The 13784-nt window shown below is 36.6% G+C and overlaps 1 protein-coding gene across 2 annotated transcripts in view; it reads right to left on the minus strand.

Annotated features, from left to right (window-relative positions):
- Positions 1-4040: 4040 nt before the first annotated feature.
- TMEM26 (transmembrane protein 26) overlaps positions 4041-13784 on the minus strand; it is a 44103-nt gene continuing 34359 nt past the window's right edge. For both annotated transcript variants that reach the window (XM_032312773.1, XM_032312774.1), the window contains 2 exons: positions 11026-11102; positions 4041-8128 (listed from right to left, as the gene is read on the minus strand). In XM_032312773.1, the coding sequence (XP_032168664.1) occupies positions 7704-8128; positions 11026-11102 (502 nt within the window). In that variant the 3' untranslated portion in view covers positions 4041-7703. The remainder of the gene's footprint in view (positions 8129-11025; positions 11103-13784) is intronic.

Raw genomic sequence — 13784 nt, forward strand, 5'->3', positions numbered from 1 at the left:
CCTCCCCTTATCTATCAACTCTGGATGGTAAAATGGGCCACCCAAGAGAGATGAGGGCTGAGTAGACAAAGAATCACTAATAGACTAGTAGTAATGAAGTGAGTCACTGAAAAGAAAAATAGCAAAGTGTGCCAACTTTACATTGTTATGTGAAATATAATGACATATTTAGGGGAGCATGAGTACTATTTACAGCAGAAGGGGTGTGTGTGTGTGTGTATGTGTGTGTGTGTGCGTGCGCATGTGTGTGTGTGTGTGCGCACACATGTACATGGTGATGGTAAACGAAGTTGAAAAGTCAAGTTAGGGTCAGCTTATGAAAGGTCTTCAGTGATTTTCCTGGGACTTTATACTTGATCTTGTTGGCAATGAGGCACCATCATTTTAAATAGAAGAGATACACGATCCATTGCGCATTTTGGAACAGCTCTAAATGCAGTTTGAAATATTTATGGGGGATTAACCAGGAGGTTGGAGGGTCAGTTGGGAAATGACAACAGTCACCGATGCAAGAAATGATGAGACGCTAAAAGAGGACAGTAGCTGTTGAAAAAGAGAGGACAGGTTAAAGATTTAACGAAATTATGAGCAGCATAACTGAAATAATGAGGTGATTACTTGGGTAGGAAGGATAAGAAAGAAGAGCAGAAGGTCAGGGATATCTCCAGATTTAGTGTGGGTGCCTGTGTGGCTAGTGATGCTGCTAGACATTAGATGGAACACAGGGAAGAGAGTCTACTGGTAGTGGAGTGTGTCAAATATGTATTCTATATAGACTGAGTGTGAGATGCTTACAGAGCAGCTGAGGGAGATGCAAATCCAGGCATGGAGTTCAGGAAAGAGGTTGAAGTTAAATACCAAAATCCCCACAAGCTACAGAAGTTAGTTGAAACCAAGAGAGCTGATGATATAATTATAGCTTTTGACCCAGCTGTTAGCTGTCATTCAGGTCATATGGGAACCTTTGAATAATAGGGAAGAACATTCTTTGCCAGAAGGTAGAAACAATCCCCAAGATCCCAGAACCACAACCATCTGAATTCTCCAGCTATGCACTTGGCAGACACTAAACAACAGCATCCACAGAGAAAACATATTTTGTCTTGTAGATTCAAATTTCCTTGCCCAAAATTCTTAGTTTGGATACAAAGACTATACGATATCTGACATATGGTTGGTTTAGGAATTTTTGTTTTCCTCAATAATGTGATCTGATTTACATATGATCCATTTGATCACTTACACAATCAATTTTAAGTTTAGTAAATATTTGACAAAAATCTGAAAAGCTTATATACACAAGTTAGATGGACTATGAATATGGACTTGGGAACAGATGCACAGATTCCTTCTGACTTCTCTTTCAGGGCTCTTTCAGCTCTCCGTCTCTCCCAGGAAAATCAGTTTGACTCTGTAATTCAATTGGGAAATTCCTCTGTGGTTTGTTTTGGTGGCTTCAAAAATGTAAGGAGGTGTGAAAGTATCAGACTGGCCATTGCAAAGTAGTCTTCGTGGTACCCATCGAGAACCAGTGAATCATTTTGGTCAGTTTGACTTTTCTGTGGTCTTGTAAGTCTATTCATTACTTAATTACCTAAGGTTTGACGCTTCATAAGGCAAGCAGAATTTGACATGGTTTTAACGGTTGATTCACCTAAAGAGTCCAAAGATTGTTCTTAGTTATAATGACAAAGTCTATATTTTCTTTAGTGAAAATGATTGATGTGCTTTTGCTGTATTTGCAAAATGATATCAGAGTGTCTGTACATGGCAAAAGGCTCTGTAAGTTGGTGAGGTTTCTTTTTTATTAATAATTATTTTTAAAATCACTAAAGTAATGAATACTTAAGACTTTCAAACTATGAAAAGTATAAAAGCTAAAAAAAAAAAAACCTCAGGAAAGGTGAGAATGTCTATGATCATCAGAAACTTGGGGATCATTTTCTAAGTTTACCAGCCACTTATAAAGGTATGAATAACATTTATAAAAATAGCGACATACTAACTGCATGGTTTGATCCCTTGGTGTTACCTAACAAAATTTTAAAGTGGTTTTTCCTTATCAGCACTTACGGATCTACTTTATTCCCTTAAAAAGCTACACACTATTATGTAGTATGGATATTTCATAATTTAATAATGACCCTACGGATGGACACTGTGCTGCTGCTACAGAAAATACTGCTTTGATCAGTCTTATACACACATTCTTGTGCACATTGTCTGTAGAATACTTCCTTAGAAGTTGAGTTGCTGGGTCAGATGACAAATGTATTTTTAATTCAGACTGTTACTGCCAAATCATTTTCCAAGTTATATCCTCACTAGCATTAAGAATTCCTACTTCCCTTGAGCCCCTCTAATGCAGCATCCTAAAACATTTTTGAATCTTTGCCAAGCTGATAATTGAAAAATGGTATCTTGTGGTTTCATCTGCATTTGAAAAATGGTATTTCATTGTGGTTTGATTTGCATTTCCTTGACTATTCCTTTCACATTGAATCATGTATCTTTGGCTGATTTTTCCAAAGGATTTTTTTTTTTTCTTATTTGTAAGAGCTCTTTGCTCATTAAGAAAACTAATGCTTTGTTACATTTATTGAAAGAGTAGTTACCCAGTTCATTGTTCAATTTTTGAATTCACTTATGGTATATTCGTGATGCTAAAACTTTTTAATTTTACAAGTTGAAATTTATTCATTGCCTATGGTTTCTGGTTTTGTATCTTGCTTAGAAAACATTCTCATCATTGCAGGGTTTTTTTTTTTTTAATTTGAGTGTTTAATTCTTTGGTCCATCTGGAAATATTTTGGACATAAAGGTTGAGGTAGGTATTTAATTTGATATTTTAAAGACCTTAAGGCACTTACAATACTTTATCACTCCCCACTCATGATTTATCATATATCAAAATCCTTATGTACTTCAGTTTATTTCTTGACCTTATTCTGTTCCATTTTCTGCCTGACAAAATTGAATTTTCTTGGTTATTGTAGATCTATAATATATTTAAATATCCTTAAAGCTCTTTCTCATTTTTTTCTTTACTTTTAATGTTTCCCAGGTATTCTTTCATGCTTTAGTCATAAAATCTTTAGAATTAACATGGTTCATCTTTAAAAAAAAAAATCTTGTTGCTGTCATTGTGGAGATTGTGCTAAATTTGTAGATCAATTTAGGAGAAATTAATACTTTTTAAAATACCAAGGTATCTAACCATTCCCTAATAGAAATATAACCTTCAGTTTTTTAAATTATCCACTGATGCTTTTCAAAATCATTTTGAAGTTTTCTTCACATGGATCTTGCACATTTATTAAGTCTATTCTTATATATTTTATGGTTCTAATTTATATTACAATGGAACTCTCTCCTTCAAATATCTTATGTAATCTTTGTTTATGTATAGAAAAGCATTGATTTTGGCATAATTTTAGATTATTATTTTTAATAGTTTCTTATGTTTTTATGTGCTTTTCTTGGAGTTCAAGTTTCAATCTTCTACAATTAAGTGATAAATTTGACTCCTTTCTAACTTCTATAACTCTCAATTTCTCTTGTATAACTGCACTGACACCATTCCCCAGAAAGGAGAGTAATAGATATATTTATGACACCTTCGGCCATTTAGAAATTTTAAACCTTTATGTAGAAAAATCTGTCCATCTTTTCTCTCACAGCTTCTGGGTTTCACATCTTGCTTTGGAAGATCTTTTCCATTCCCTGAATGCTAAAGACACATCCTGTATTTTCTTCTAATATTTTATAGTTTTCACTTTTATATTTAGTTCTTTAATCCATCTGGAATTTATTTCTATATATTGCGTGAGATAAAAATCTAACTTTATTTTTTCCAGATGGTTCACAAATTCCCCAACATCATTTATAAAGTTGGTCAGCCTTTCCTCGCTAGTTTGAAATGCCACTTTAGTCACATTCTAAATAGATCTGTTTTTTAAAATCAAAGCTTAAAAATGAAATGAAATGAATGACAGTAGAGAACAAAGACAAGAAATGCAGACAAAAAACAGACATCAAGATAATGTTGTATACAAACTCTTTAATGTATATAATAAAATACAAAGGTCATTCGTAGTAAAATAGTATTGATATAAATAATTTGGAGAAAATACTCTCACAAAATATTCTAGAAAGGACTTAGAGGAGGGACATGCGTAAAATATAAGGCTGCAGCCGTAGATTACTTGAACACTGTTTAAAGTTCCTCCCATCATATGGAATGTTATTTGAAGCCTCAGGGCTATAAATGTCCTCCAGCTGCCGAGTTTTACCCCCAAATAGGATATTTGCAAGAGTGGATCAGCATGGCCCAAAGTACAAAGAAATCAGCAAAACCAAACCAAAACAAAAAACCCAAACAAAACAAAAAATGTAAGTCTCTTCTTATAATTCAAGAATTTTTGTGTGTGTACGTCATTAAGTCTCTGCAATATATTTCAGCATTTCACTTTCCTAGCGCCAAAGCAGAGTGAAGGTGGACAGACACTTGGCCTTCTACAATTCTTTCTCTCTCTTAACCAGAGAATAGATTAAGAATTGAAACTAAGTGCCAAAGGGAATAGATGTCAGTGCTGAAATCTGATACCTTGGAGGAAACTTAAACCATGTGCACCTATAATGCAAACTTTTCCAGAGCTTTGGAAGCTTTCTATTAAATCACAAATCCACAATTAATATTACAGTAGAGAATCCCAATGTTTCTTGGTTGTGTCTTTCTGTTTTACAGGGCCTGAAGTGCTGCAACATATTAGTGGAAGCACTACAGGTCCGACCAGTAAATTTGTGTAAGAGTCTTCATTTTGGAAGATTAGCTAGAATGTTATTGGCCAATACAAATATTTAATTTCCTATGTTAGCAGTTCCAGCTGAAATAAAAATTCACAGAATAATGAAAGATAAAGACAGTTTAAGGATCTTGCAATGGGAAGTCATGTTTGGGACTCATCTAGTCAGGGTCAAAAGAAAACCCATGCCATGGTTACGTTTCCATGCAACATCATTAAAACATGTACCCTGTGTTTCCTCATGAGTAGAATGATATGTTTTTAGGAAAGACATTTGATTGAGTTTCCATCAAGGAATTAGGTAAAAAAAACCACAACAATAACGACACTACCACAAACGAGCCACTCTCCTCACTGGCTGGGGATTGGTGTGTTGTGGGTCTGTGAGGGATCGTAGAGAGGTATGGCTTGCGACACATGGTTCAGATGATCTGAATAGTTATCTGCTTACTCATACCATGGAAGCAGGTCCCGGGTTGTCAATATATGCATGGCAACTGCTGTTCTAATCACTTTATAGGAAATGCTGGACTGTTTTCAAACACTACAACGTTTAGCAATCTAGAATAAAAACAGACAATTACTGAATACAAGGTTAACTCTTTTCATCAGGGGTCTTAGATTTAGGTTGGATTTAGGTTTTGTTTTTAAATGAACTAAATGACTATAAAAATAGTCCATGAGAGTAGAGGTACCCGCGGTTAGGTTAACGAATGTTGCCCTTCACAGATTTTCCTGGAAAACCTGTGGGAGCGTGTGTCTATTCTGCCACCATTTATTGCCGAGATGGTCCTCCATGCCCTTTGCCTTCCTGGAACGCTAAGTAAAGCCAGACTCTGGACTTCCCATTTCCAAGGCCTTTGGAGGAGTGCTAATTACAAAATACTTTACTGGAACACTAGGAACTCATTCACGAAGCCAAGCCAAGTCTCAGATTTGAAAATGTTTAAAAATATCCTTGCAACAGCCGTACTACTTTATAGTTTATCTATTTTTAGATGCTCAATGTTTGTTTTGCTGGAAGAAAAAAATTAAAACATGAAAAGTATGCCATGAGCAAATCTGCAATAATAAGCAGCACATACATGTTGTAGAAGAAAACATTCAACATAAAATAGTCAACAGAAAAACAGATTCTGCCGAGGCGTTTTTATAAATAGTAGCACTTATTATTTTGCTTCCAATTGCTAAGCATTTTAAATAACATGCCCTTAAAAGTTGTCAAGTTCTTTTCTTTATATAAATATAATTTCCTGATCTTAACGTTCATAAAATTATTATGAAAATTATAAATGTTTCCACTCGTCTCATGTGTAATATTATAATCATCATACTGTTAAAATTAGAAACACAAGGAAAAAAAGGATGAAATAAAAACACGCTATCAGGCACTGAAAAAGCCAAGGAGTGGAAAATATTAATTTCTCTGTATAAAAATAGAATTTGCCTTTGAAACGTTTGAATCAGATATTTTGAACAGATATCCTGTCACACAGATTTATAGATAAAATTGTCCCCAGTGGTTGTCAAACAGTCACACCCAATTTAAGGTCATACTCCGGTCTTATCTTTCACGTCCCTTTGAATTCCTCAGCATAATAACAAGGAGGAATTCTGCTTTGAACCCTAAAAGAGCAGTTTCGTAACTGCTTGCCTCGAATGTAATCATTGCTATACAGTCAGGTAAATTTTCACACTGTATCTTTAAAAGCAAAAATCATTTAAAAATGTTCTGAATGACCTCCATCTGGAAAGTACAGAGGTGTGTAAGGGGAAAGAATGTCTATTTCAACACTGGGGAGGTGAAGTCTTAATGCACGGAAGAAAAGCGAATTTCCTGATTTCCACAATGCTGTGGCGTGGCGTACTCTGCACCCGGTCACCAGTCAAGGGCTGCTGGCTGCGTGTCCGGCTGATGCAAGCCTCTATCCCTGACACCTTACCAGAGACCAAAGGCCGACTCAGGCTCCCATAGCCGCAGTTGGGAGGGTTCCATCTACCTCTGGCTGACTCCAGAAACTATGGTAACACTTAAAGGGCCTGAAACACCTTTACTCCCTGTTTCAGTGTTTCCTTGCATCAACCCACATAATTCGACTTGGCAATACAGAAAATGGCAAAGTAGAGTTAAGAAAAATACTGATGAATACTGCAAATCATGTTTCAGAGTGGAAATTGTGACTTTGCTAGCATTACCAGTATTTCCTGCCTCACAACCGAAATGGCTTGCTGTGAATTTTGCAGTGCCCAAGCCAAAAGCAATAAAATTTCTGTAAAAGCATATGCACCATGACAGAATACCACATCAGCCCAGAAAAATGATTTTCCTGGGAAGGTCTGTGCAGCGATGGAGAGGGCTCTCAATGCTATGGAAGCTGGGCAGAGATTTTCACTGCTTCCAGCTCACAGTGAGGTAATTTTAAAAGCACTTTTCCCTTCATTTGTTCTGCATTCACTGAATGTACATTTTTTGATGTCAGGGACATTGCAGGAAAGATCAGATGAGATAGTCTGACAATGGAGCCAAAGTTCAAAGCTTCTCTATTTTCAGGTAACAGCCGTGACAGTTTGTCTGCACTAAATCTTTTGAGGGCATGTCACTGTAACCCTGTCCATAGCTTTTCAAACAGTTCAAGACAAACAAATCACTTAGTCGTTGAACAACTGTAACATCTGATACCATCGCACAGAAGTTGTAGCGATAGCCACTAATCAAAGTTCTTTCCATTCAGTTGAAAAAAGAAAATTCCTCAGCTTTGGTTTAAGATCACTTTTTATGTTGTTCTTTTGAAAATTATTATATGCCAAAGTTAAAAAAGAGGGAGAGAGTGGAGATTCTGTCCATAAGAAGGACCAGGAAGTCAAACGTTCTAGTGGCTGCTTTCTGTCAGTAAGGAGCTATGGGGTGGACTGCGAGTCTTCAGGGGTGACTGGTAAAGTCTGCAAGGGGACCCCCAAGTCACCCTTAGAGCCGCTCTCTGGGTCTCCAGATGAGATCCCACTTGCAGTGGGTTCACACGGGCAGTGATGTTTTGCTTTCAGGCTGCCGGGCTGATATAGCAAGGAAGTGCGGACATCCATCGCCAGCACCACCAGGCGGTAGAGCTGTAACACCACCACAAGGAAATTCTTGGCGGCAAAGAACACCAGCATCTGGTTTATGACTTTGAAGTAGGTCATCAATATGAGACGCACGATGAGGAAGGGGCCGTCTTGTATGAAGATGCTGATCCCAATGTTCCAAAGATCGGCGCTGTATTGGCAAAAGAAGAAGCTGGGGAATCCCCTCATTGCCATGGACAAGGGGCAGACCACATGCTGTACTGAGAGCACAAGACAGACCAATTAGTGCACCTCTGAAAAGTGTAAGACAGAATGAAATGGGGACAAGTAATCAACGATGGGAGCTGTAGTACTTAACAGTTAGGACTGATTCTATAGTTTAATTCTGGGGGGAAAGAGTGAGCTCATCCTTAACATGGAACACCACGTTTAGCCACCCCTTAACCACTTAACATCTGTGGTCATTTTATGTTTAAAATCAATTGTCTGTTGTAATTTCAATAAAACACACAAAAGAAAGCCAGTCCTCAGCTTTCCATCTATGTCACAAATTTTAGATCACCTTCTAGTCCCCATCCTGGGGACACCACACCACCTTTTCTGTCCCTAGAGTCTGCAGTGTAGAGAGAGAGCACAGCAGGGCATTTTAGGCCTCAAGCCAGATAGGCTGGCTGCCTTGTTTTTTTCTTAGTAAGATGCTGGCCAAGTTACTTAACCTTCTTGGGCCCCAGTTTTTTCCTTAGAAAACCAAGGTAACAATGATGTTTTTGAGGAGGGGGCCTTTATTCCTTGGCTCTTTTTATTTCCATGAGAGTAACATCCTTGGCCCTCTCTGATTTCTCACTGCTCTCTTTCCCTTGGGATAATGAATGACTTAGCTGATGCTGAGTTTGGGATCCTTCTGTATCTTCCCTTTGGGATTTACCTGTTTCCTGGTTGACTCACTTAGCCACACGTGTAAATTATGTTGTGGAAATGCAAGTGTTTATAATTCAAATTCAAACCTAATTCATGTTAAACATATTTTTCTAATGGTGGGTGGACAAAAGCCCAAAATAAATGCCATTGTTATTTTATTTTGTCTAATGCCGTATGGTTTCATTTCACGGTTTACAAGAAACACTGGATATAATTACTGATTTTCCAGTTGAACAAAAGGAGGCCCAATCAACAGATGAACCTTTTTGTTTTAATTTCTAAAATGCTAATTTAATTCAAGGTCAAGGGCATAAAATAATCCTTTATAATAATGAAGCCTTCCATTTGGAATTTTCAAACAAAGAATGCCTTCGTCTACTGGAGCCTGCAAATATTATGAAGCTGCTTTGATATGGGTGAACATAATGTACTGTTTGTTGGAAAATACAATAGTGATTTAGTCAGAAGTAACATTTGGTCTTTGTTTTTCAAACAGCTGCATAACATTATCACCCCTGAAAGTTTATACAATTTCTTTCCCAAATAAAAATTTTCTTAGCAAGGCTATAAACCACAAGATATAGGAGGGTGAGGAGGAACAGTGTGAATAAAAAAAGAAAACCTAACATAAGATCAATAGTGGCCTCTCTCTCTTTTTAAAAAAAATTCATTTATCTTTTTTAGAGGGTGAGGAGAGAGGAGGAGAGAGATGGGGAGAGAGAATCTCAAGCAGAATCCCTGCTGAGGGCAAAATCTACACAGGGCTTGATCCCACAACACTGGAATCATGACCTGAGCTGAAAACAAGAGTCAGATGCTTAACTGACTGAGCCACCCAGGTGCCCCAATAGTGGCTTCTCTTAAGAAGTTAGGGTCAGGAAATGATTCCAAGGGACCTCCTAAGAGTGTTCTTCAACATCTAAAGTGATGGTACCAAATATTCTGTCAGGAAACACCACCTGATCAAGAGGTATAGATTGGGCACATTACAACAAAATGTGTGTGTGTGTGTGTGTGTGTGTGTGTGTTATTAGCATACATTTGTTTGTAATTATTAACCAGTAATTAGATTTTGGGTATTTCTAAAACTCCACCCCCATGCTTTCCATCTATTTTGATGACAGTTTTGTTTCAGAGAGTGTTTGCTAAATTCTAAAATGGCCTCCGAAAACTCTGGGCCTCTGAAAGTAAGCCAAAAGAAGATGCAGGAAGATTAAATATCTCTGTTTTAGATAAATTTTAATCCTGAGGCCATCGAGTAGGGTGCCATAAAAAAAGAAGTCAGGCTTAAGGAAAATGTAATTATTAAATCCCAGAATTTCTTCAGGGTCAAGTAGCATCCTGGAGAATTCTCAAGTCAGAATTCCAGGTATCTTTCCTGGAAGTTAGGAAATGGCTCCAATTGACCTTCCTGAGTTGGTAAAAAATGTTCTGCCTAATGCTCTGCCTACTACAGCAGCCATATGCAATAGATGAGCACTTGAATTGTGGCTAGTGTGACCGAGGAACTGAACTTTTAATTTTATCTCATTTTAATTAATTTAAATTTAAACAGCCACATGTGGCTAGTGGATGCTATATTGGACAAGCAGCTCTAGATCATCACTAGTATGATATGCTTGGTAAACAGTTTCTTCTTGCGAAGTCTTAGGAGTTGATGTATTTATTAATATGACCAATGGAATTCGAAGGGCCACTACTGAGGAAAATTTTAATTTTCCTTGTGGCCCCCAAACTGCTCTTACTCCCTGTGATATTCTAAGATATGGGTCTGACAGAAGAATGAAAATGAGGTCTGAAAATATCAAGAAGTAACATTTGTATCCCAGCAACTATGCTAAGTACTTCACAAACTCTATCTTATTTAGTTATCACAAGAAACTTCAACTCTAGTTTCTATGATTAACAGTCCCATTTCATTGGTGATAGTTGAGGCACAAAGGTCTTACGTAATTTGTGGGAGATTTTACAATGCATAGGTGATGGAATCACTCTTTGAAGTGAGTGTAAAGCTGTGCTTCAGTACACGCAACTCTCTCAGGATCACCAGGTCCCAGAATGGATCCACTAGTGGTTTTCTTAAGTTTCAGTCAACTTTTCTTCTAAACTGAACCAGAACTAACACTGGGAATATCAAAATGATTAAAAATGATAATCTTCTCAAATGCCTACAAAGATTATAGCTTGTAATCAGGAGTTATAATTTTCTGTTTCTTTGAGCAAATATTGAGATATTTACCTGCCAGGTCGAGTGGAAACTGTAGCATGCTCCAGGTCCATATGACAAGGATGGCATAGACCAGGGCAGGACTATTCCTAGAACACAGACAAAATTTTAAATTAGTAATAAAAAATTGATCATTTTTAAAGAAATATTTTCTCTTTTTTATCATATTTGAGCATACCTTAATAAACCTCTCAAGTGTTGTCAAAATATCTTGGTGATATAAGAAACCCATGAAAAAAAATCCATTCATGATAATAATGGATTAATGAAAAAGTAAAAAAAACTCTGAGACTTAAAATCCTACTTCCACATGTGCCAACATCTGTGTAAATTATAGCAAAGCCTCTTTGTCCCATATTGTCATCTTTAGTTTTACAAAATCATGGAAACATTATTGGAGATAGATGCTAGGGAAAATGTTAGACTTTGACTCAGAAATTCAGAGGGCTGACTTCAAGAATTTTCAAGGAGAAAATTTAAATTTTTTCTTCTAAGATCATGATACGCTAACCTAAAGATACATCTCAAAAGGACTACATGATGCCCAAAAATTAAAAGTTCAACACATAAAAGAAAACTACCTTCAGCCGGGAAAAGAAAGTGGGAAGATAAATCCAATAATAAAAAATTTACACCAATTTCTAGGATGTAAGTCAGGGAATGTAACAGTTTCATTCACTATTGTATCCCCAGTGCCTGGAACAGCAAATAAGAGAACCTCAACAAAAATTTATGGAAGAAATTATTGAATGTACGAAAGAAGGGCCGTACTTGGCAAATATACAAATACACAAACGTCACTGACCTATGAGAATGGTCTTGAAGACTGAAGTCAGAAAGAATATGTTTTATAAAAATACAAAGGATATTAAAGAAATATCAAAATTAATTTTTTAAGCAAAAATACAAAGGAAGGTAGCAATTTGAGGTTAGTGGTATAATAGCAGATTTTATTGCCAACTTCTCCGTCAAGAGAGATTTTCAGATTGGAGGGGGATAGAAAGTCATCAAGTTGAAACCAAATATAAATGAGGTGGTTGCAAGAGATATCTTTAAATGCTTCAAGTATTGAGGCCTGGAAAAATTGGATCTCAAAAACTATGAGAGAAATTGTAAATGACATTTCTAAGCCTCATTATCTTGGTAGTTAGTGGCAGAGACAAGGGTGATGACAAAAAAATAAATAAATAAAGTCTTAATTTTCAAAATGAAGCAGAAGTGTATCTTAAAGTACAAAATGCACATTTACAATTAATCCCTAGTTAGGTTATATAAGTGGTTATTTAAAAGATTTCTGAAAGCCCTTATAGAAGACAATAATCACTAGGCATTAGCACGGGTTACTTGGAACAATTACACTCAGCATACTAAGATTTTCTCTCTCTGTCTCTCTCTCTCCAATAGAGTTAGGATTACCAAGCAAGTAATGATATATAAATTAATATAAGACATTTGGGTTTAAATAAGACTTGTGAAAAGGCCTCCCACAGTGTTCTTATTAACAAGATTAAGAAATGTTCTGGGTATAAGCACAGTTAGGTGGATTCCTAACTGTGTAAATGACTCCCCAAAGAGAGCTCTCTAAGGGTTGCTGCAGGCTCTGCCTTTGATTCGATTCCACTTCACATTTCACCAATGACTTGGTTGCCACATTGATGGAAGGCTTCTCATATGCACATATGACATCGAGGCTGGATAGAAAACAATTACCCCAGAAGACACAATCGGGATCTCAAAAGATCCTGACAAGATATATCCAGATGACCTAGAACAGGATAGAAGAGGTAGCATTTCACAGCAGCTGCCATAAAAAAAACTCAAGGATTTTCTCTTACTATTATCTAATTATAAGTTCACAGTATGACATGGATTTATGACTTTCCAAAATTAAATGTAATCATAGGTCATTTCATAAGAAGTATAAAGTCTAGAATTTTAAGTGGAGATACCTAGGGAATGCAGTCTATAACTTTATTCCATCTTTGTAATGTCAATGTCTATACATAATAGACCTTCAATAAGTAGCTGAATTATTCAATAATTTTACCTACAGTTTCTGAACTCATGCTGTTTCAGGAAGTTTCTAATGATTTAACTATGATCACACTTAATCCTCATACCAGTTTCACAAAATAATTATACTTGTCCCTATTTGACCAGTGAGGGAGGCATAGAGTTGTAGAAACTCTAGTTGTCCAAAGTAATGTGGTTATTTTAAGTGTTGGAATCAGAAGTCAGAATTGGATCGCTTGTTTCAGCATCCACACTTTTAACCATGGTACTATACTATTTCCATAAAGGAAACTAAATTTTAGCCCTGCTGTATCTATAATGTTCAGAATATATCAGAAATATTACATATTGTGCCTAATGTTTTAGGAGGTAAATTTATAAAGTTTTTGGGCTAAGGGAGAGAGGCTAGGATGGTGAGAGATCTCAGAGTCATGTTATATGTGGGATAGCTCAAGAAATTTTATATACACAATGGAATACTATGCAGCCATCAAAAGAAATGAAATCTTGCCATTTGTGACAACATGGATGGAACTAGAGCGTATCATGCTTAGCGAAATAAGTCAAGCAGAGAAAGACAACTATCATATGATCTCCCTGATATGAGGAAGTGGTGATGCAACATGGGGGCTTAAGTGGGTAGGAGAAGAATAAATGAAACAAGATGGGATTGGGAGGGAGACAAACCATAAGTGACTCTTAATCTCACAAAACAAACTGAGGGTTGCTGGGGGGAGGGGGTTTGGGAGAAGGGGGTG

The sequence above is a fragment of the Mustela erminea genome, chromosome 14, assembly GCF_009829155.1.
Source record: "Mustela erminea isolate mMusErm1 chromosome 14, mMusErm1.Pri, whole genome shotgun sequence".
NCBI lineage: Eukaryota > Metazoa > Chordata > Mammalia > Carnivora > Mustelidae > Mustela > Mustela erminea.